Source organism: Lissotriton helveticus, chromosome 6, assembly GCF_964261635.1.
Source record: "Lissotriton helveticus chromosome 6, aLisHel1.1, whole genome shotgun sequence".
Lineage (NCBI taxonomy): Eukaryota > Metazoa > Chordata > Amphibia > Caudata > Salamandridae > Lissotriton > Lissotriton helveticus.
Genome location: NC_136067.1, coordinates 1,499,868,110 through 1,499,890,485, shown reverse-complemented (window position 1 = coordinate 1,499,890,485; position 22,376 = coordinate 1,499,868,110). Strand labels below are relative to the sequence as shown.

At 45.2% G+C, this 22,376-nt stretch overlaps 1 protein-coding gene across 3 annotated transcripts in view; it reads right to left on the bottom strand.

Annotated features, from left to right (window-relative positions):
- Positions 1-22,376, bottom strand: part of PUS10 (pseudouridine synthase 10) — a 268,922-nt gene that overhangs the window by 204,901 nt on the left and 41,645 nt on the right. For all 3 annotated transcript variants that reach the window (XM_078649298.1, XM_078649297.1, XM_078649299.1), the window contains exon 4: positions 8,254-8,340. In XM_078649298.1, coding sequence (XP_078505424.1) covers positions 8,254-8,340 — 87 coding nt within the window. The remainder of the gene's footprint in view (positions 1-8,253; positions 8,341-22,376) is intronic.

The window sequence follows — 22,376 nt, the reverse complement described above, 5'->3', positions numbered from 1 at the left end:
AGCCATCTTCTTCGACGGCATATAGGACAAGCTAGGAGCGCGTGCACCAACAGTTACTGCAGCCTGCTATGGTAACCTATAGATCGTCAGGGGCTACAACTTGCACTTCGGGCTGCCCGCGGTGCTCCAGAGCTCAGTAACGCTTTTCAATAGCAGGTTTTATCTGAAAATATATCAGCGATATCCGCCGGATGCAGTCGTAATCTGTCCACACTTGCACTTCAGAGCAGATCGTTCGGTATAGGGCAGCAGATGATCAGCTCAACGCCACTGGCCAAGATCAAACAGGGTGTCCTCGATAACCGCCACTTTTCAGGGAGGGAGGGACAGGCAGTTCCATGCAGTAGACAGTATCGTCACCTAGAGGAGAACTCCGGGATAGAAGCGCGAACACAAAGAAATCACATGCTGCTGTACCTTGGTTCTGTTGCTCTACAAGGGTCTCACCAGTCCCTGCCCCAAACACAAAGAGTGTCCATAGTCCCCTTCACCGCTGCGTCACACACCTGAGATGTCACCTATTGTGATACTGAACGGCAGCACCCCATCAGGGGCACATGGAAACAGGAGGGCGTCGATGGTCGCATCTGATCATAGGGAGAAGGGGGAGAAGTGCACCCTCGCCCCCGGGCCTCTGTTGTCAATCATCTTTCGGTCTGCTTTTTCAATATTCCAGGCACAGTTCAGTGATCCCCGCTGCAGGGCATCAAGCTCCTGCAGGCCATATGCCAGTCTCAGTCGGTTCTGCCACCTCTATCCCGTATCCAGGCGGCCCTAGCGTCTACATTGGGGGGGGCAGTGCGTGTCTCATCCTGTGTCGCCCTTCGGAGTCCCACCACCTCTGTCCACAATCACGAGGCTCCCCTCCACGCAGGTGTGCTAAAGTTAGTTGCCGATGATGAGGGGGGGGAGGGAGAGATGGCACACAGCACCTCGGCTCCAGGCACTCAGAACACTGTGCCAATCACGTTGTTGAGAGTAGGCCCCTGGGTCCGGGCCTCAATTTATAGCTCCCCCTGGGGCAGGCCTTTCCTCACCTCTGTGACGCTTCGCAGCCTTCCACAATGGCGGCGGCGGAGCAGGACGGCGATCGAAGATGCGACCGGAGCCGCCTGTGACCTGCTGCGAGCTTCCCACCTGCTTGCTCCCGCTGGCTCAGGTCGCTGACAGTGCAGAAGACGCGCTGCAAAGGGCTGCTGAGAACCCTCGGAGGTTTTGTTACGGAGCGACACGGAGGTGCAGTGGGGCCAGCCCCGGGGGAAGCTACAAATTGAGGTGAATACTGGCACGAAGCTCGGAGTGCTTTGGACCGGGGTGCTGCGAGCCATCCCTCCCCCCCTCCCCCCTCATTGACTATATATCTGCGTGGTAGGGGGCGGAGATGCCCCGGATGGCGCGGGGGGACCACGAGAATGACTCCAGGTGACCGGAGGTGCCGGAGGTGACCGGCGCCGCGTAGGGCCGCCTCCCCGCCTGCGTCCTACTGATCTTGCAGCCTCATTGCGAGGGGGACGAATTGTGCACGGTTCAGCACCCTGTCTCCTCGGCGATCCGATCACTTCCACTCGGGGTCCACGGCACTCCAACCCCTCATCAGAGCTTCGCAGGGGCGCCAGGCAGCACGGCACACCGTTTCCGCCGAAATTTATGCAGATCCGTGGGCTGTGTCGTTCTTCAGTCCAACGGGTCTATCGGAGCCCACCTAGACTGCGCCCATTGCTCTCGGCCGCTAACCACACCCCCGAAGGACCGGATTTTTAATTTACTCCTTCAAATGAAAAGGTTCAAGAGACAGAGGTTGAAGATGAGCCTCAGGCCTCTGATCTACTTGGAGATTAAGAGGTAGAAGGAGTCAAATACAATGCCTGTATCCTCCAAGGGCACCACTTACATAACTCTCTGCTCAGCAAGCAAGAAACTCTCCCTTCAAGATTGTGCATGTGCCAGAGAGGAAGGATCTCAGGAGGAAAGTACTCTGGAGGGGAAGACACGAGTGAGAATGCGTAGCACCTGCGGATAACATCAAGAGAGCCAATGCTATGTTTTGACAATTGGTAGAGAAATAGGAGATCCTTCCGCCTGAGACTGGTGATACGGAAGAAGGGGCCCTTAAAAAGGTTTTGAGGCAGCAGATCCAGAGAAAGATGGCGAGAAAGGAGCTGCTGCTTCTGCAGGATTTGGGGTCTCTCAGATCCACATCTAGTCTTAGGTCCTTCTTGATAATGGCCTTTCGTTTACTTCTCTGCTTTTTTATTGGGAAGAAAAAATCCTTGAGTCAAGCAATACCAATGTTGCATTTGTTATTTAAGTTACAGAAATACTCTATTAACGCATGTGGCAAGGTTTTCATGATAATACATAAGTTGCACACAAAACATATAATTGTCTGATAATGTGAGGCAGTAACTAATTTAGAGCGCTACGTGCAAGGCTTAGGGCCTAGGAACCTAATATTTTGAATGGTGATGCTAGCTAACAGATTGTGCGAGATGAAACACAGTAGGGAGGAATGTTCCACTCTACTGTCTGGAGAACTATGCGTAGTGATTAACACTGCATGGCTGGATCTGAATAAGTTTGAAAGGAAGAAGGAAGCAGAACTGGTTAGTCTCGCTGCCATTTCGAACGCAACTCTGAGAGAGACATGTACCTGCTTTACAGTACATTCAGGAAAGACAGCACAGCAGATTCCCTCTCCATTGAAAATCATCAGGAGGAAGGTTTCAAGAGACCTGAAAATCTGGAAGCAGCAGACACGAACACTGACTGCTTGAGGGGACATGTGAGAGGGGCATTATACGACTGCAAGCCCGACAGTTTTATGAGGTATAAGGGGATAGTTACATGGCTCTGCATAAAATAGTTAGGGAAATGACTAATAGTTCAGCCAATAGAATGGCCATGAGGCTGGAAACACATACATATTATAAACAACGTCAACAGGACTATCATTAAAAATGGAAGCAATCATATGGAAGGTAAATGGTTGGTAAAGTAAAATCAGGATGACTGAAGAAACCCTTTGTGAAAATTGAAGACCGGAGCCGGTATTTAAAATTTTTATATTTATGTACACTAAATGTCAAAACCAAATGTAGTAAAATTACTTTGTATAACTTTCATTTGAGATATTTTTATGAAGCATTCTTACAAATGTAACCGAAATGCCTGTGACTTTTGGATACTTAATGTTACCAGCAGGAGACTGCTGTTGATGGTAAGTAACTGCTCCCATTCCACTTGATGTACCTCACTCCCTACTTGTAGCACTACCAACCATGATTGGTAGAATACAGATGTGATTTAGATCTTTCACTGGTCTTATTCTCTGAGTCTTACCGATGCACCTTTGAGTTCTGTATCTTTTGTTTATTCTCTTACTTGATTCATGCACCATTGTCATGTAAGAAATTCAGTTATTGTTTGAGGGGGGTGGAAAGCCATCTCGAGCAACAACCACAATCCTTATCATGGTGAGCCACAAAAGTCACTAAATTAAACTGTGCTTAACCCTCTAGCGGCTTGGTACTAAAGCAATCAGGCTTAACTTAAAAGCACTTTGTACATTATTTATGCAGTTCACAAACAGTAATAAAATAAAAACACAACACAAGAAACATCCCAGATCAATTTAGAAAAATAGAGACACATTTAATACGTAAAATGTCACCAAAACAAAATAAATCCAATCCCGTAGAATCGGAGTTGCAAATTTCTAGATTTTTAGTGGAAAGTAGTGGCTAAAAAATCAAAGTGCTAAACGCGGAAATCTTGTTGCGCAAGACGAGGTCAAAGTTTAAGGCCGAATATGATGGAGCATTGGTCGGATACAAGGGATGAATTGGGCCTTGGCTCTGCTTACCTCCTGGCTCAGAAATTATTTTTAAGCAAGGTCCAGAAGGTAGAGTTGAACGGGGCAAGGTAGTAGGCTTTGCCCTAGGAGGAGTCTTCGTTGACCCGGAGCCGCTGGAGGAAGTCGTGGTAAAGATTTCTATCTTTGGAAGTTAAAAATTGACACTGGAATGAAGCTTTAGGCTATAGCCAAAAAGGACTCCTCTCACACCTGCCCAGGCCCCTTAAGGCCTTGCTGGTTGCACCCCAAATCGTTCTCCTTTAACTTGTGAGTTGCAGCCTACCTGTGCCCCAGATTGCAGTGAGCAGAGTCCAGGAAGTGGTAAGGAGACAGACTAGTGCTGTCTCTTCCCAAGACAAAAAGTTGTTTAAAAAACGATTTTCACTTTCTGTGTTTACTGTCTATGCCTGTGGTTGTTACAGTTACAAATTGTAGTTTTAGCCTGCCTGTAATTGCATATTTTATCACCTGTGTTGTGTTTTAAACTTGTGGTTTTCCCTGCCCATGATTGCCTCCATTTAGCGTGTTGAATTGTGGGATTTGCAGTCCAACCTCTGTAGTTTGTCCCTCTCATTCCTTGGTGACAATTCTGTTTTCCCTCCAAATTTCTCCTTTGCTCCGTGCTAAGACCTGTATGTTAAAACAGTGCACTCCCAGCCACCATTTTGTGTTCACAAGCCAGTGAAACCAGCCCCCCTGCCCCCCCCCCCCAGTAACAGGGATTTTCTACATCAGAGGGTGCTTCAGTGAGCTGTTTAAACTGTATTTTACTAGGGCCGGTGCACTTCGTTTTTTGGCCAGCAGAGGGAGTAAAGTTTTATTCAAACAGTATTGTTAGATTTCAAGTTAGTGAGGCCCTTACCTGCTGAAGTCCAAAGTGTGGACTGAGCCTGTCTGTCTCCTAGGAGATTCTGAACAGGAGAAGCAGCTGCCCAGTCCCCACCCCCAGGTCAGCAGACCATTGGCTATTCAGCTACCAGGCAAGTCTGAGCCCTCCTCTCACACCGGCCCAGGCCCCTTAAGGCCTTGCTGGGGGCACCCCAAATCATTTTCCTCCATTTTGTGAGTTGCAGCCTACCTGTGCCCCAGATTGCAGTGAGCAGAGTCCAGGAAGTGGTAAGGAGACAGACTAGTGCTGTCTCTTCCCAAGACAAAAAGTTGTTTAAAAAATGATTTTCACTTTCTGTGTTTACTGTCTATGCCTGTGGTTGTTACAGTTAAAAAATGTAGTTTTAGCCTGCCTATAATTGCATATTTTATCACCTATGTTGTGTTTTAAACTTGTGGTTTATACATAAGCCCTTTACTGAAGAAAACAAACTTGGACCCGCGGAACCCTGACAACTACAGGGCCACTACAAATGGACCGTTCCTGGGCAAACTGATAGAAAGAGCAGGTTCGCCCAGATGTAACAATTCATTGAAGAGAATGACATACTTTCAGACTTTCAAACAGGATTCCGTCTGGGAAGAGGCACTGAATCTGCCCTCCTTGCCATCTGGGATGACCTAAAGAATACAATTGACCGCAACGGGGTTGCTGCACTACTCCTCTTGGACCTCTCAGCTGCCTTTGACACGGTTGACCATGACACTCTGAAACAAAAAGTCTATGAAGCCGGCATAGAGGGAACTGCTTTAGACTGGATCGCGTCCTACCTTCGAAACAGAACTAATGTCATCCATACCCCACATTTCTTGTCCAAACCATACTCCACAAAAGCAGGGTTCCCTCAAGGTTCTATCATCTCGCCCATGATTTTCAACATCTACATGAAGTCATTACCAGTACTGATCAATACATTTCACCTCACGTGCTATAACTATGCAGATGATACGCAAATACTCCTTCAACTGGAATGCCCCAAAGACATTGCACAAAAAACAATTTTCAGCTGTCTGAGAGCCGTGGATCAGTGGATGACCTGGAGCCATCTCAAATTGAATGCTTCAAAAACTGAAATACTCACATGTGGCGATTGGAAACATTACAACCAGTTTGCCGCATGGCCTGATGAACTGGGTTCACTGCCTAAAGTATCGAAGGAAGTAAGAAACCTCGGAATGACCATGGACTCCAAGCTGTTTATGAATGCCCAAGTGGATAAACTAGCAAGATCAAACTTTGCTACTATAAAAACGCTGCAACAAATTTTCCCTCATTTGGAATTTCCACACAAGGTCCAAGCTACCATTCCCTTGTTCTGTCCAAACTCGATTACGTCAATAGCCTCTACCACGGATGACCTTTAACGACCATGAAAAGACTACAACGGATTCAGAACTCGGCTGTCTACTCTTGCATATCAAACCGCGAGACCACATCTCCCCTGCCTTGAAAGCCCTGCATTGGTTACCGGTTGCCAGAAGACCCACGTTAAAGCTGCTTTGTATCACCCACAAAGCAATACATGGAATGGGACCACTCTTTATCAGGAATAAAATCACCAAACACATTCAACAAAGGAACCTCCGCTCTAAAGGAGCATCTAGCCTCAAAATCCCAACATCCAAGAAAAAAAACATGGGTGCCACATCCTTCTCTGTTCAAGCAGCCAAACTATGGAACTCTTTACCCCCCAACATAAGGTCCACCGACAACCACCTTATCTTCAGAAAACTACTTAAGATTTGGCTCTTCCCCACGTAAGCACCATACGCAAACAGAAATTTACAGCATATCCCTCTGTATACAAGCATTTTTTTCACTATAGATATGTACCTATCTTTGTGTATTACTTTGTATAAACATGTAAAATAATTATGCTGTTGAGAGAAAAAATAATAATAATAAATAAATAAAAATCATCTTTGGTCTACATGTACATACTTCCATTGTGCATGTATGTAACTTCCATGTACTTGGATCTGTGTGTCTGTTACTTTTCTCCTGAAAAAGCATATCCAATGCACTATCCTATTTCTCATCCTGTCCCTCTATCAATATCTTTAATCTACATATACTTACCTCCTTTGTGTATCTATATACCGATCCCCTAAAACCAACCTTTCTAAACTCTTTCTTCTGAGTCCTCCCCTACAAAACTCCTTTTTACTCATCCAAAAGCCTCCTCCTACTGTTAAGACCTTAAAATTTCTTTTTTTTTTTTAAACTATCCCTCCACTATCCTTTTCAATCGAAATTAACAGACTAACATGTTCACTTCTCAAATTCCATATTAAACTATACTAATATACTAACCAAATAACTGAATAACATATCCACTACTCAAATTACTTCATATTTTTTTACTAAACTAATTTTCAATAGTAATCCTTTATGGGTTCAGGAGTGGCGGACTACTCGCCAGAAAAGCACTTAAACACCCATCAGGGGAAACAAGTGCTATATGAATGCAAATCTTTCTTTCCCTTTTATCCCTCCGCTATCCTTCTCACTCCAAGTAACTGACTAATATCCACCACTGAAATTACTTCATATTTTACCATATTAATTCACCACTAATCCTTTGTAGGCTTCCTGTATAGCGTGCGTCAACAAGCGATATATAAATACTAACCTTTGTCCTTCTCTATCCTTCTGCTATCATTCCAAATCCAAATAACTGACTAACCTATCCACCACTTAAAATGTACTTGCATGTTTCACTATACTAATTCAACACTAATCCTCTATGGATTCCGGAATATCGTGCTACTTGCCGAAAAAGCGCTTCAACGCCTCGTCAGGGGTAGTAAGGGCTATATAAATGCAATTGCATTACATTACAATCCTTGCTGTAGGAAACAATGCCATGCTCCTAAAAAATGCGTGAACGAAAGATACAGATAAGCATCTGTGGCCCCCCATATGACCTCAATAACTTGCATTATAAACAGGAAAATGCTCCAACACTAGATATTTCCCAACAGGAGTTTTACAGCATAGAAACAATGCCAATGAAGACCCAGTGGGGAAGCTCTTGTGAACAGGTGACATAAATTCTACCAAGCAAGACACAGTAAAAGGAAGCACAGTGAAACAAAATACCTGCCTAGGATCACACTATTTGGTCAAGAGGGGGAAGCCAGGTTTTCTGATTATACATAGTGCCACTCAATGACTAGATGGATATCTATTTCCTCCTCCTGTTTTACATCAAACGTTAATGTTTTTCTTAAATTCTTGGCACATTAGGTTAGTGCGTTGGTGGCAGGCAGAAGCCACATTAAAGCTTGGTTAGTTGTGGGCTTGAAGGTCCAAAATGACCTGGCCCAAGCTCTTTCAGTGGTTTGCCCACTTCTAACAGCAACATATATATTCATTTGGGGGTGAGATTTTCTGAAGTTTCCATTAAACCACTTTGAAGGAATTCCTTTCCAAATGTTCTTTGAGTAGAGTTCCTGACCGCTGATCTATCACAGTTTACAGCAAGTTTGAAAATCATTCAATAACTTACCTCTCTGACCGACAGCTGTGGAGGAAGAGACACAGATACAACAAAGCTTTTAAACTCGTGTCCAGTTGAGTCAACCTTCAGTCTCACCTGCAAACAAACCAATGCATTCTGTTTACAGAAAGGTTAAGAGAGATGCCACTCATTATTTTCATTTGACATACAATTATTTACTTGTTAAACCAGCTACATAGAATAAGGTTGTTTATATTAAAGGTAAAAAATGAATGGGTATGAAATGCCCTATAGTCAGTAAGTTGCATTAGGTGCTCACAATATTACAAGAAATCTAAATATCAGTAAAGAAAAACCTGCAATCAGAAGAATAGACCAACCTTCTTATCTTGTTTCATATCGCAAGCAAAATGAGCACCTTTTTCCATAAAATAGAAATTACAAGTTTAAATATTGAGTGATAATATAACTTATTTGCTACTTGGGTTGTATTTACCTACCTTTAGTCTGAAAAGCTGCCCACTACACACTGCGTAATTTAACACCCACTCACTTACTAAAAACACCCCAGAGATCTAGGATCTGATTAATGACAATCCCCCTGACCCACTTTTTATCACAGAAATCTGGCTGAATCCTGCATTGGCATTTAACATCGCCACAGCCACCCCTCGCCTACAAGATTACAGGTAAGATAGTCTTCACAAGCCCGGAGGTAGAATCACAATCGTCCACAAGAACACCGCCAGCTGCACCATATCCACGGACAAATAATTATCCAACATAGAACACCTGCTGTTCAAGCTCGATGTCACAGCCAACTTTGCCCTAAGCAGCACTCTCATCTACAGACCACTGGGACTGTGCACCTAGGTTCACCAACACCATCACATATTTAATTGCTTTATTCGTCCTCGATTCTAGCAATTACATCCTAAGTGGAGACCTAAACATCAATCTGGAAGACCATGCTGACCTCAACTCTAGAGCACTTATTGAAGACTTTGGAAGCCTAGCCTCACCCAACATGTAAAGGGACCTACTCACATTGCATGACACGTCCTGGATCCTATTTTCACCAACTTCAACAACATCCAAGTTTTTGAGCCCACCCAAGTTCCGTGGACAGACCATGCCTACATCAAGTTCAGCATCCCCGCACCAGCCCAACACACAAAGCACCACCGCCAGCCCTTCTCACCAAGACTGGAACAGCATCACTGACAAGGACTGGAACACGGCTCTCAACAACCACTGACATGAACACAGCAACAGCTTCCTGAAAGTCATCAAGATTTTCAACAAATGGATCTCCTCCTAAGCCAACTCCCTGGACCCCCTCAAACACAGCAATTGAACAAGCTCCAGACCCCAGGCCAGTTCATACACAGGGGAACTTGGACTGATGAAACACCACTGCAAACAACTGGAGAACAAGTGGAAAATGAGCCAGGACAATGCAGAAATAGGCACATTCATATCCGTCCACTAAATGACTCAGACCACCAAATGCGCCACTCTGGTGGACCGCATCAATGCCAGCACCAACAACAATCAAAGAATTCTTTACCACTGTGAATGATTTCACCTTACCATCAGCCGCCTCCAACTTAGTCACCCCCTTCTAGGACCTCTGCAGCAATCTCTCTCAATTCTTCAGCAAAAAAATCACTATCATTTACAGTAACTTCAGCCTGCAACTGGACCCGACAGACCTCGCTGAACACCTCTCGATCTTATACAAAGAACCAATGCTAATCACATGGCCTGTCATCACTCCAGAAGAAACATCCGCCACCATGAAGTTCATCCACTCAGAGGCCGCATCGGACCAAGCCTTCTCCAGAGGCCTGCAGCCCATCAGTGCAATGCTCACACCCAATCTGAATACCTCCACCTCTTCAGTGACCTTTCCAGATGCATGGCAACATGCAACTGCCCTTCCACTGCTAAAGAAACCCTAAGCCAACCTTTCAACGCTCACCAACTAAAGATTAATCTCCCTGCTACCATTTCCAGACAACGTCTTAGAGAAAATTATTAAAAGACACCTGACCAAATACCTCCATGACCACCACCTCCTCAACACCACTCAGTCTGGTCTCAGACCCAACTTCGGCATGGAAAATTACCTCATCAGCACCACAGATGACATCCCGCAATACTCTGGACAGAGTAGGCACGGGGCACCCCTCATCTTTCTGAACCTCTCCGAAGTATTTGACACAGTCTCTCATACCATCCTCATCCTCATCCAACACCAACACAACATTGGAATCCAATGACACAAGCTCTGATGTATCGGCTCCTTCCTGATTGGAAGGACCCAGTCATTCAGCTTGGCACCGTACAGCTCGGACGCCCAAGACCTCATCTGCGGAGTTCCACAAGAATCCTCCCTGAGCCAGAGATTCTTCAACGCATACATGATCTCCTGTAGCTAGCATCATCCACTCTCACGACATCACCGTCCTCTCCTACACTGATGAAACGCCACTCATTCTCTCCCTCATGGAAAAGACGCTCAACACGCGGAAAAAGTATAATGCCTCCATGACTGAAATCCCCTCGCCCAATGAATGAATACCAACTGTCTAAAGCTAAACACTGATAAGACTAAAATTGTGATCTCTGGGAAGAGCCCATGCCTGTGGGACTCCACCTGCAGGCCAACAGAGCGAAGACTGTCACACAATCCAACCACCCACGCAAAGGGCCTTGAGATCATCAATGACAGCAAAATCAACTTGACCTCCCAAGCCAATGTCATCCTCGCCTCATGCTTCCTTACCTTGAAGATGCTGAGGAAGATTTTCAAATGGCTCCCAATCAGCACCCGGAAAACTGTCACACATTCCCTGATCACAAGCAAGCTGGACTACAGGAACACCCCCTATGCCAGATTGCATCCATTGATTGGTTTGATTCTACAATTAAGTATCAATGAATCTCATTAATGAAATTGGTGTTCACATACATAGTGGTCTGTCAATTTGAGATTTTACATTAACTATCTCCAGTAATTCCATGTGCTATTTATCCTGCACTCCTTTGATAAAGGAGTCCTGGGTGAACTATTGTTTTGCATATTCAGCATCCTCTACTTCAGCACAGATATATATATAACTATGTTAATGGCCTTGGTCAGGGTGTTCACCCAGTCCAGTCTTTGGATGCTATTTTCCATGCCTTCATCACTGTCTTCATGTGTCCCAGAAATAGGTGTGAGGTCCTCCCTTCATAGTATACCCTTGAGCACCCCTCTTTCCCAAGTGCATGTCATTCAAACCTCAATGAGGGCTCCTGCTCTGGCGCCAAAACCTTCTCTTTGTGATCACTAAGTCGGATGCCCAATAATATTTTGCAGATCCAGTAGTACTATTCTGCCTCATACATTCCCCTGCTGAGCAGTGCCAGACACATTCCTGCAGTGCCTTATTCCCATAAGATGGTGCAGAATATCCCATCTATCTTTTTTATTTTAAAAACTTCCAGTGGTGTCCATTATAGTGTGTTCGTGTGTATGTATGAGAAACCAGGGAGCACAATCATTTAGTAGAGAGCCGCAAGTAAAAGTGAAAGTCCCGCAATATTTGAACATCTTAACCAAACTTCACTATTACCCTCAATAGGTTCGATGCCAGGAGACCTTCCCTGTCTTTTTTCACAAATGTAGATAAATAGCTAAAACCCGGATTCTTTTCTTCGAAACGGCACTAGAAATAATGTTTTTGTCTCCACTTCTTGAAAGGATGTAATATAGATTTTATCTTTGAATTTTGAAAGTCTACCAAACACCCTAAAAACCTCACGCAGTCTTTCAATGGATTGCTCTGGGCCTGCTAAGTATAAAACAATGTAATCTCCATACGTTTACCCTTCACCCCATCCCCTGCTCTGTCTGAAGCCTCTCAGCAAGAGGTCTCCTTTAATCCAACTTGCCCTTGGGCTGAAGAGCTAATGGTAACAAGAATGCAACATTGGTGACAGGGGCAACTTGGCCTCATGCCTCTTTCTAGGAGAATGATATCTGACAGTGCCCCCTTGGCTTCTTACTTGGGCAAGGATATTGCCCTTAATGAGGTACACTTTTAGTCTGGTTTCCAGTTTTGTAAATGAACACAATAGGGCATAAGTGCTAATTGGCTGACAATATCTATTATTTCCTTGCTGTTTCGAACATTTGAAGCACAGGGCCCTCAATCTTTCTTGATATACACATACAGAATTCAGTGCATAGACGGTTTGGGCCCAGTGCTACCCCACACTGGGGCTGGGTCGTAACCTCAGCTCTCTCTTAAACTTTTAAATATAGCTATAGTGACTCCCTGTTCACATTTGTCTGCTTTAAAGCCTTTAACTTCGCAACAAAGTCACAGTGAGTCTCCTACCCCTCACTAGTGCTGGAGGAATGAAAGAAGACATGAAAGTTTGTGCCACCTTCATATTTAATTTTACTACCTCCTCCTCAGCATTAACTACTTTCGCAATCCATCCCTTTTGCTAAGTCACACTAATCTGCCTGCTGCTTACCTCACAGAGCCCTTTTTGGGTACCCAAGACTTGTGATTTTCTTCATTGCCTACTGGAGCTTGATATTCAGCTCTCTTTACCCAAATAGACAATTTCATGAGCGTCCAAGTCACGTGTTGCTCTTGGGCCTTGGCTTTCTGTTTACATATGCTTTCCACTTGCCAGCCACAACTGACATTTTTTGCCCCCTCTCCACTTTTATTAAACACCTGTATCAGTTTTGAAATTACTCGCACTACATTGCCTATGATAAGAAATTCTCAGTTGTTACAGGTAGACCCTAAATGTAAATTGAGACCCTCGGACATTTGTTGCCCGTTTAGATCCCATTCTACACTTGTTGACTTGTTACCCAGGTGTGCTTCCTGCTGCCGAACCATATCCAGCTTGGTGCGGTCTAGCCCTTCCATATCTACTCCCTGTTTTATTCCATTTAAGTTCCAGGAGACAGATTGGAGTTAATCGTGTCATGCATTGCCAATGGCCTGAAGCGTCCACTTAGTAAGAAGCAGGTATTATTAGGCAATTATGCCTTGCTATCTGTATCTTCCCTGCTGCAGATATGAAAAAAATGTGTTAACTGAAACCATAAACCTCAAAACCCCACCTAAGATTTCTGTGTAGCAGGCCTTCAAATACTTGCTAAACTATTGCATAATGAAATATGCCTGTCACCCCCAAGTTAACTCTGATAACACAAATTGGCATCCTTTTGGCCCAAAGTGCCAAACACTGGAATAGACAATTACCACCTCACCCGGCTGTTTGAATCTTAGTATAATTTGTACTTAGGCCAGCCATCCTCAAGCACCCACTTCTCACTTCCCTCACTCTAGTTTTAACTAGGCTTCATTGTATTTGGAATCCATAAAAAACTGGGGTTTACTTCACCAAAAGTCACCCCCTTGCTCCCCATCACTTGGGGCAATCACATTGTGCATTGCTAGTTGGCAGAAACCCATTTTGACATAATACTGACCTCAGTTTCCTTATATATTTACATACCAGGTTCCCTTCTTGACTTGGCCATTGTCCCGTCATATCAATCTCACTGTTCTTTTCCTGTTAGGTTCCATGCCGGCCGTTCGCAGTTCTAATATCGGTGACGGCTATCTCCCCCTTTGAATTTGAATTTTTTTAAATTTATAGAGCGCACGTTCACTTTGCAGTTTCTTGGCGCTGGGGGAAATATGAAGCAGAAAAGGCACAGAACTAGAGCTAGAATTAGAATTAGGGGCTAAAAGCTTGCTGGAACAAAAAAGTTTTTAGGGCCTTGCGAAACTTCATATAAGAAGAGGAGAGTCTGACAGAGGACGGAAGAGTGTTCCAGAAAGTGGGGGCAAGGACCGAGGATTTGTTACCTCCCGATCTTTGTTTTTTGAAGCAGGGAGTGACTAGTAGGGATTTGGAGGATGAGCGAAGATCTCTGGGGGGGCAGTAGTTGGTAATGGCAGAGTTGATAAAAGCAGGAGCCGTGCCCTCCCGAGCTTGAAAAGTAAGGCATCCGAGTTTAAAGAGAGCCCGTTGCTTGATGGGGAGCCAATGAAGGGCAAAAAGGAGAGGGGAGGAATGGTGGAATTTGGGTAGGCCATATGCCAGGTGAGCTGCCTGGTTCTGCACCAGCTGAAGACGTTGAAGTGCATATGCGGGAGCGCCGTTGTAGATAATGTTGCCATAGTCGATCTTGGATAGGACCATGGCCATTAAGATCAGTTTAAGTGCAGGGAAAGAAAAGAACAGAGATATTTTCCTAATAATACGCAAAGTGAAAAAACAGGAGGAAACAACAGAACTAATATGGGAGTGAAGAGTGAGATGGTGGTTAAGTATGATTCCAAGGGTTTTGACAGAGTGTGAGGGAAAAGGGGGGGGGGACCAAGGGAGGGGGGCCAAAAGGAAGGGGACCAAGGGTTGCCGCTGCCCCCAGTCAGAACCAGCTCTGTTTTATCCGGGTTGAGTTTGAGATGGTTCGCGTTCATCCAATCCCGGATAAACAGCATGACGGACTGGAAGCAAGCGGTACCGAATGTAGGGGAGGAAAAATTAAAAATGAGCTGGAGGTCATCAGCATAATTGTAGACTGTGACCTCTATTTGTTGTAATGCAAAAATAAGAGGGAAAATATAAAGATTGAATAAAAGGGGAGAAAGGGAAGAGCCCTGAGGGACACCACAGTGCACGCTGCGAGGCGGGGCGGAGAATTCGGCCAGATGGACGGCCTGGGTACGGTCAGACAGGAAGCAGCCTAACCAGGCCAATATCTGTCCCCCTATGCCCGCCGCCTTGACCCGGGGCAAAAGAATGGAATGGTCCACCGTGTCAAAAGCGGCGGACAAGTCCAGAAGGACTAAGGCCTGGGGGGTGTTGGTATCAAGCCCCTCCCTGAGTTGGTCCATGACCGAAATAACCACTTTCTCCGTGGAATGGCGGGGACGGACACCCGCCTGGCAGGGTGAAAGATAGTTAGTGGCCTCTATGAAGGAGCTGAGCATCTGGGTGACATGAGACTCAGCTACCTTTCCCAAATACGGGAGAAGGGATATAGGGCGATAGTTTGCCGGGGAGGCTGGGTATGCCCCGGGCTTTTTTAGTATGGGAATAATTATAGCAGTCTTAAAAGAAATGGGGACAAGCCCATGTGTGAAGGAGTCATTCAGAAGGGTAAGGGCAGGGGAAGGACAATCGGAGAAGATCTGACGGAGGATTCGAGCCGGACAGATATCAGCTGGGGAGCCAGACTTAACACGCCTGAGTAGGGGAAGCAGAGTTTCTTTAGTCAAAGCGGGAGTGGAAGTAAGGGACAGGTAATTGCCAGGTGGTTGGGGGTCAGTGAAGATGGGCGAAGGGGAAGGAATATTGGCTTTGATACAAACAATTTTGTCAATAAAAAACTCGTTAAGCGAGTCGCATAGAGCCTGAGAAGGGGGAGTCTTAGACAGAGTTCTCTCCGATGATGCCAGCTCGTGGACGGTGGCAAAGATCTCACGTGGCTGGCTTTCCGCAGCTAGAATGCGACCCGAAAAGTATTCGGTCTTAGCTGCCAAGATGTCTCTTTTATATTCGCTGAGAATGGTGATAAAAAGTTGCCTACGGGTCGGGCAGTATGCTAGTCTCCAAGCTCGTTCATCCTGTCGTAACTCCAGTTTCTTGGCTTTAAGACACGGACTGAACCACTTATTGGCATTATGAGTGTGATTGATGAAGATGTGTTTCAGGGGAGCCGCTAGGTCGGAGGCTTTTGTCAGCCAGCGATTCAAGGTGGTAACCTGAGAATGAGGGGTCAGGCCTGAAAGCTCCAGGCAGGTAGTAGTGAGTGAATTGCACAGAGATGGAATGTTGGCTCGATTCCAGTTCCTTGCCCAAATGTCTTTAGTGACAGGAGGTGTTTTATCAGGGCTCAAGTCTAAGGAAAAGGCGAGCAGGGAATGATCAGACCATGGGCAAGGCGAGATAGTTGGAACAGAAATCGGGATGTTTAGAGTCCATATCTGATCGAGAGTATGGCCTCGATTGTGGGTAGAGCTGTGTACGTGCTAAGTGAAATTAAGACTAAGAAGTAGTTGGGTAAAGTCTTTGGAGGTGCTGTCCTCTGCGGGGTCAGTGGGCCAGAAATTAAAGTCACCCAAGACGAGGACAGAGGCACAATTGACTGCCAGGGTGGCCAGTAAGTCTTGGAGGGCGAGAAGAAAGCCAGGGGATGACTGGGGAGGCCGGTATATTAAAACACAAGTAAGAGGGATCTTAAAAGAAGTAGAGCGTACTACGAGGCAGTCAGCTGCTGATATCGTAGGTGAAGCAAGAGTCTGAAAATATAGTCCCTTGCGGGCAATCAGGGCTACCCCGCCGCCGGCTCTCCCCTCCGGTCGGTCGGCACGGAGCATAGAATAATGGGGCGGGAGGGCAGCCAGGACACTCGGTAGGGAGTCAGAACGGTACCATGTTTCAGTTAAAAACAGTAAATCTGGGGACTTAGAGTCTTAAAGGTCAAAAATTTCGGTTTGGTGTTTAACAGCGGATCTAGTGTTCAAAAGGAGGGCCTTCTTCCTTTTCTGGTCTTCCTGATGGCACCTCATTTGTGGCTTCCACTTCTCACTTCCCAATCTCCACCATCCTTCAATTAAGACTCATGCATCATCTTGAGACATAAAATGACTCCTCTTCCCCTCCGTCACCACTCTCAGATGTGCTAGAAAGAAGTCTTCCTCTGCTTGTCCATTGCTTATGTGAAGTTGGTAAAGAAGAGCACTTTTACATTCTCTATCCAAATCGGCTCTTGTTTTCTTGTTGCTCGTGAAATTATTTCATGGTTCCTGTATTTAAGTAAGTGTGTATTAATCTTATTGGGGTGGATATTAGATGGGTCTTGGCAGCAGCACAGGTGCTTCATGGACCTTTTCTTCAGACAAAAATTCTCAGAGCCCTTTGAGTTTTATTGTGTCCCAATCAGTATTTCCACAAACAGTTTCGCAATCTGCCCTTCTGCCCATTCAGGCATTTCCATAATTCATAAGTTATTTCTCCTTGCTCAATTGATTATATGTACCTTCTATCCTCAGTATTGGGTATTACCTACCTCCTCCCAATAGAGTCATCTCGGTCACCGAGGATTTGATGTCTTGCTTGTGTATCACAAGCGTCCTTTCCACTGACCCTACTCTCTTAGAAACATTTTGTAGGTCCTCTTGAAAGAGGTTTACATCTCTTGCCACAATGTGTACTTTTTGCTCCAACACTATTCTCAGTTCCATCACTACCCCACTAGATCTTTTAGGGATGACCTGGGAACTAACTGCTTTATTGAGCAGTATCCCTTGCGGATTCTCAAATTTACCACTGGTTTCTCAGGGTCACAATAATGCTTTCTAGTTTGAAAAACAAGTTACATCCTTTGTGCACCTGAATCTCTCTCTCGGTAGTGAAGGCAAGAATGCAAGGCTTATTCCAGGATGTCAAAGGGGTTACCCTGCACCCCAAGACCCATCTGAAGCAAGTTCAGGTAACTTGGCAAGATCAAGGGGTAAAGGAGTGTCCGCCTCCAGGACACTCTCAGCTCCTGCCTTAGCAGGGTCCCAGACTAGAATAGGCATAGGTTTCAGGACCTAGGTCAGCCATGGCAGCTCCTGCATGCCCTTTTCGCTGGATTAGTCCTACTGTTTACAGGGATTTCAATGGAAGTGGACCAAATTTACAGGCAGTATTGCTGCCTCTCGGTATGCTGGAAGGTAGTGAAGAAAAAGACAGAGCGCTTGAATATATGAGCTCATGCGTGTCTGGGCTTGAGGTTAGGATGGCCCTAATGGCTCTTCGGTAGAACATTCTTGCCATATTGTAGACATGCATTTAAATATTCTAGTCATTCCTTGCATTAGAGTGGGCCATCCTTGACATACTCTGGGTATTCCTGTTGACATTCAACTATCCATGGTTTAACAGTGGTCATCCTTGGACTATGGGCATACTAAGTGAGATTCTGGCTAAAACTTGTTTCAATATTCTTTTAACAGATTTCACAACAATGTTATAATCTCCTATCTCACACATCTCCATTCCTCATACACCCGCTTTCTTTCCAATTGCCCTGCATAATGGTGCAATAGTACACTAGGCTGCATTAAGTACTAGGTGCAGTATTCTCGCTTGCTTTTAAAGTTTTCTGCTGAGATTCAAGGACAGCCTCTAGTATTTAACCTTTGTGCATTCAATACCTTAGATTTTACTTATTTTCAACTCGTTGACCCCCACATTTTACAAAGTTTTTGCAGGTGAAATGCATAAGTAAAAGTGGTGGATAGGCAATAAATTCTGCAAAACTAAGGAGCATACTTTTGTTTGCACCCGATTTGGGATTTACACAGTTCTCAGAACGAGGCCCTAAACTGAATACTATGGCTACTCCAAACGTACAGTGCTTTCTACTCATCAATCTCCAAACTTTGTAAAAGTGATTGACCCAATGTGCTGACTCACTTGTCACCCTCAGCCCTCTCAGTTACAAAGTGGGGAATCTCCACACCAGTCGAAATTGCGTTTGTCCCTGGCATTCCGCCACTTACAGAAACACATTTTCAGAAAAACTTTTATTGGGCCCCATTTTCCATATAGTTTTCTACACCAAGAAAACAATTCATCCACAGATCCATCAGCAGAGGTTGTTCAAGCCCCGGACCCCATCCTACTAAGTAACTGCCCTATCGGTCCCCTGCTGACTCATTCTGGCTTGGAGGCGTTCAAGACACACCATCCTTCTTCAAGAACGAGTGTTTTGCTTCCCTCCCCGTCTTTATTCTTTTTTAGGGCTCAACCTCTGCCAATGCGCTTGCGCATTGCAGATGTCGAGACATATTGGGGCTTAACGAGAGCTGAACCAAACGGGCGATTTGATGCTGTGCCCGTGAAATAAAGCGCGTGCACGCATCAAAGCCACCAGCCTCCCTCCCACAAGCTTCCCCCAGCGTGCGCTCTGGCATTTCTCCTCCCCTAATTATTTACTGCCCACGGCCGGCCGGCACATCAAAGGCTGCTGCTCCCCGTGCGTCTCATCACCCTTACTTTCCCCTATTCTTCCCTTCTCAGGGCGTACACAACAATTACTCTTAGAAGTACATCTGCTGAAGCTGTTGAAACCATTATTAATAATGCTTTCATTTATGAAATATCACCCGCTGCGGGCCCCACAAAGGCTTTTATAAATAGTGCATATATGTCATTTTTATGATCGGATACACGTTTATTTTCCCTGGGTATCCAGTCATTTTTAAATATAGCTCACGGGGAGAGCATTAAAGGAACATGTACATGAAAGCAGTTTGTAAATGAAAGTCGTCGTGTTTGCTCCAGGACTGTGAATGGGACAAAGAAAATTGTTCGCTACTATGAAGTGCTTGTGCATGAACAGTGAGCACTAAACAAGTGCTCTGCTCTCATGAAACAATTGTGAGCCTGAACGAAGTGTACATAAACGACTTTTGTGCGAGAAAGCAGTGGGCCTATATAAAAAAACGTGTGCTTATGGCAGCGCGCAGCCATGAAAGAAACCAGTGTGTGCATCAGCGAACATGTGCATAAAGGCAGTAAGTGCATGAATCCAATGCATGCATTAAATGTAGACATGAAGTAATGTGCAGGAGACAACTGGGTGCATAAACTGTTCTTTACCATTGAAGCATAGATTTATTTATATCACATTTTCACCCTTCCATTCGCTCACTGATATCCACCATTTCACCTTTGCATACAGTTATCCATTCATTCTTTCATCCATCATTTAATCTACATCCATCCATCTACTCTGCCATCCATCCATTATAATCCATCCAATCACTCTGCCATTAATACAGTCTGCCATCCACCCCTCCATTCTGCTATCAATCATCCATTCACTCATCCAAATACTCTGCCATCCATTCTTTCATTTTTTCGCTCACCCTTCCGTCCCTTTATTGTCCCATCATTTACCTGTCCATCAAACTATCCATCCATCCATCCATCTATCTATCCCTTTACTCTGCAATCCTTTCACCTATCCACCCACCTATTCATTTACTCACCCATCCATTCAGCCATCATCCTCTCATTCTGCCATCCTGTCCATCGACCTATCCTTTTTCTCATCCTTTCACCCACTCGTCCATCTACCCACCCACTCATCCTTTTACTCACTCACTCACTCTTCCATTCAATATTCCTTCCTTCTTTCTCTTTTCTATTTGCGCACCTTTCGTTATTCCGTGCTCCTGCTTGCTCTTATATTGACCCTATATTCCTTTTTTACGTTAATTAATAACTTTTGTCTGCTGAGCTGCAGACATAGGAGGCCCAAAATGAACCCCAATCCTGCTTTTGTTGCTAAAGCCGTGGTTCACAACATCATTAATTGTCTCCTTCTATGTATATCATCCAAAGTGCTTTGAGACTACTGCAAGGTGGACATAACATCGCTTCAGTTAGCTGTTGAGAGAATGTAACCTTTAGCACAAAACAATGTTGTTCTCTCACTCATCTAGCCATCATCTATCTAGCCTGGACTATGGTAATGTTCTTTTCCTGGGGGCCGGCAAAGAGGTAGTCCGCAAATTACAGACGGTCCAGAACATGGCGGTCCGTCTGCTATGCAAACTACCCAACAAGTCTTCCACTTCCTCTTCTTTACGCAGCCTTCATTGGCTTCGTATTGACAGCCGTTCCAAGTTTAAGGCACTCTGCTTTGTGCACAAAATTAACACCGGTAAAGCACCACACTATTTGAGATCTTTAATTCATTCTTATTCTCCTTCTCGCACCCTTCGATCGTCCAACCAACACAAGCTTCAGATTCCCAGGATCAGGAGAGCCAGAATGGGAGGTCGCTCCTTTGCTTTTCTGGCCCCGTCCCTGTGGAACTCTCTCCCTTTATCGCTTCGGATTGAACCTTGCTACTTAAAGTTCCGCAGGGATCTTAAAACTTGGTTATTTAACCAATAAATCACTATTCTGCTGGCTCACTCCCCTCTTGTTGTTTTTAGCGCCGGGAAACCTTCGGGTAGCTGCGCGCTCAAAAAAATTAAATATAATAATAATAATAATATAATAGCTATCGCCTTCCCTTTAAACTTTGTTTTGACTTTGCTGCCTCCTGTTCTGCGAACAGCTGCCTTAGCGCCTGTGGTCTTTCTTCCCTGACCCCTGGGTCTCCAGTTCAAACTTCTCTGCCCCAGCTCCTCATGACGATGAGGCTGTGACTTTCCTGAGGACTGCCTTTCTCCCCCCGTATGTCCTGGACTTTCGGACTTGGACCTTTGTGCTCCCTGCCATTTTCATTTTCTTTTTACGACTCGCTTCTTCTTCTACCTTTCTCCTCCGCAATTTTAGCGACCTCTGGCCTCCCCCCCTGCCCTAGCGACCTTTCTATTGTCTCTCCTGTTGCCTCTGACACACTCCTCGCTGTCTTACTCATTACTATCTGCTTCCCTCTCTCGTTTGTCTCACTTTCCTGCCCTTCTCTGTCCCTCCCTTGGTGCTGTGACTGCATCCTCCCTCCGACTGCATCTCCCCTCCGACCACACCTAATGGAACTTTTCTGTATATAGAGATAACTCTAATCACTAGTATATGCAGTAGACCTTTGCACTCTCTACCACTCCTATGTGACTCTCAAAGTATATCCATTCATATCCCTTCCATATGTATATAGAGATAACTCTAATCACTAGTATATGCAGTAGACCTTTGTACTCTCTCTACCATTCCTATGTGACTCTTAGAGTATATCCATCCGTATCCCTCCCTATGTATATAGAGATAACTCTAATCACTAGTATATGCAGTAGACCTTTGTACTCTCTACCATTCCTATGTGACTCTTAGAGTATATCCATCCTTAGCCCTTCCCTCAGCATCACTCAGGGGCACCACAACATCACTATGCGCCACTACAGCATCACTGGACGCCACAGTATTACTCATCGCCACGACAGCAACACTCAGCACCACCCCATGATCACTCAGCACCACTCACCATCACCACATCATCACTCAGCATCACCCAAGCATCGCTCAGCACCACCACAGCACCACTCATCATCACCACATCATCACTTAGCGCAACACCACATTATCACTCAGCACCACCACATTATCACTCAGCGCCACCCGAGCATCAC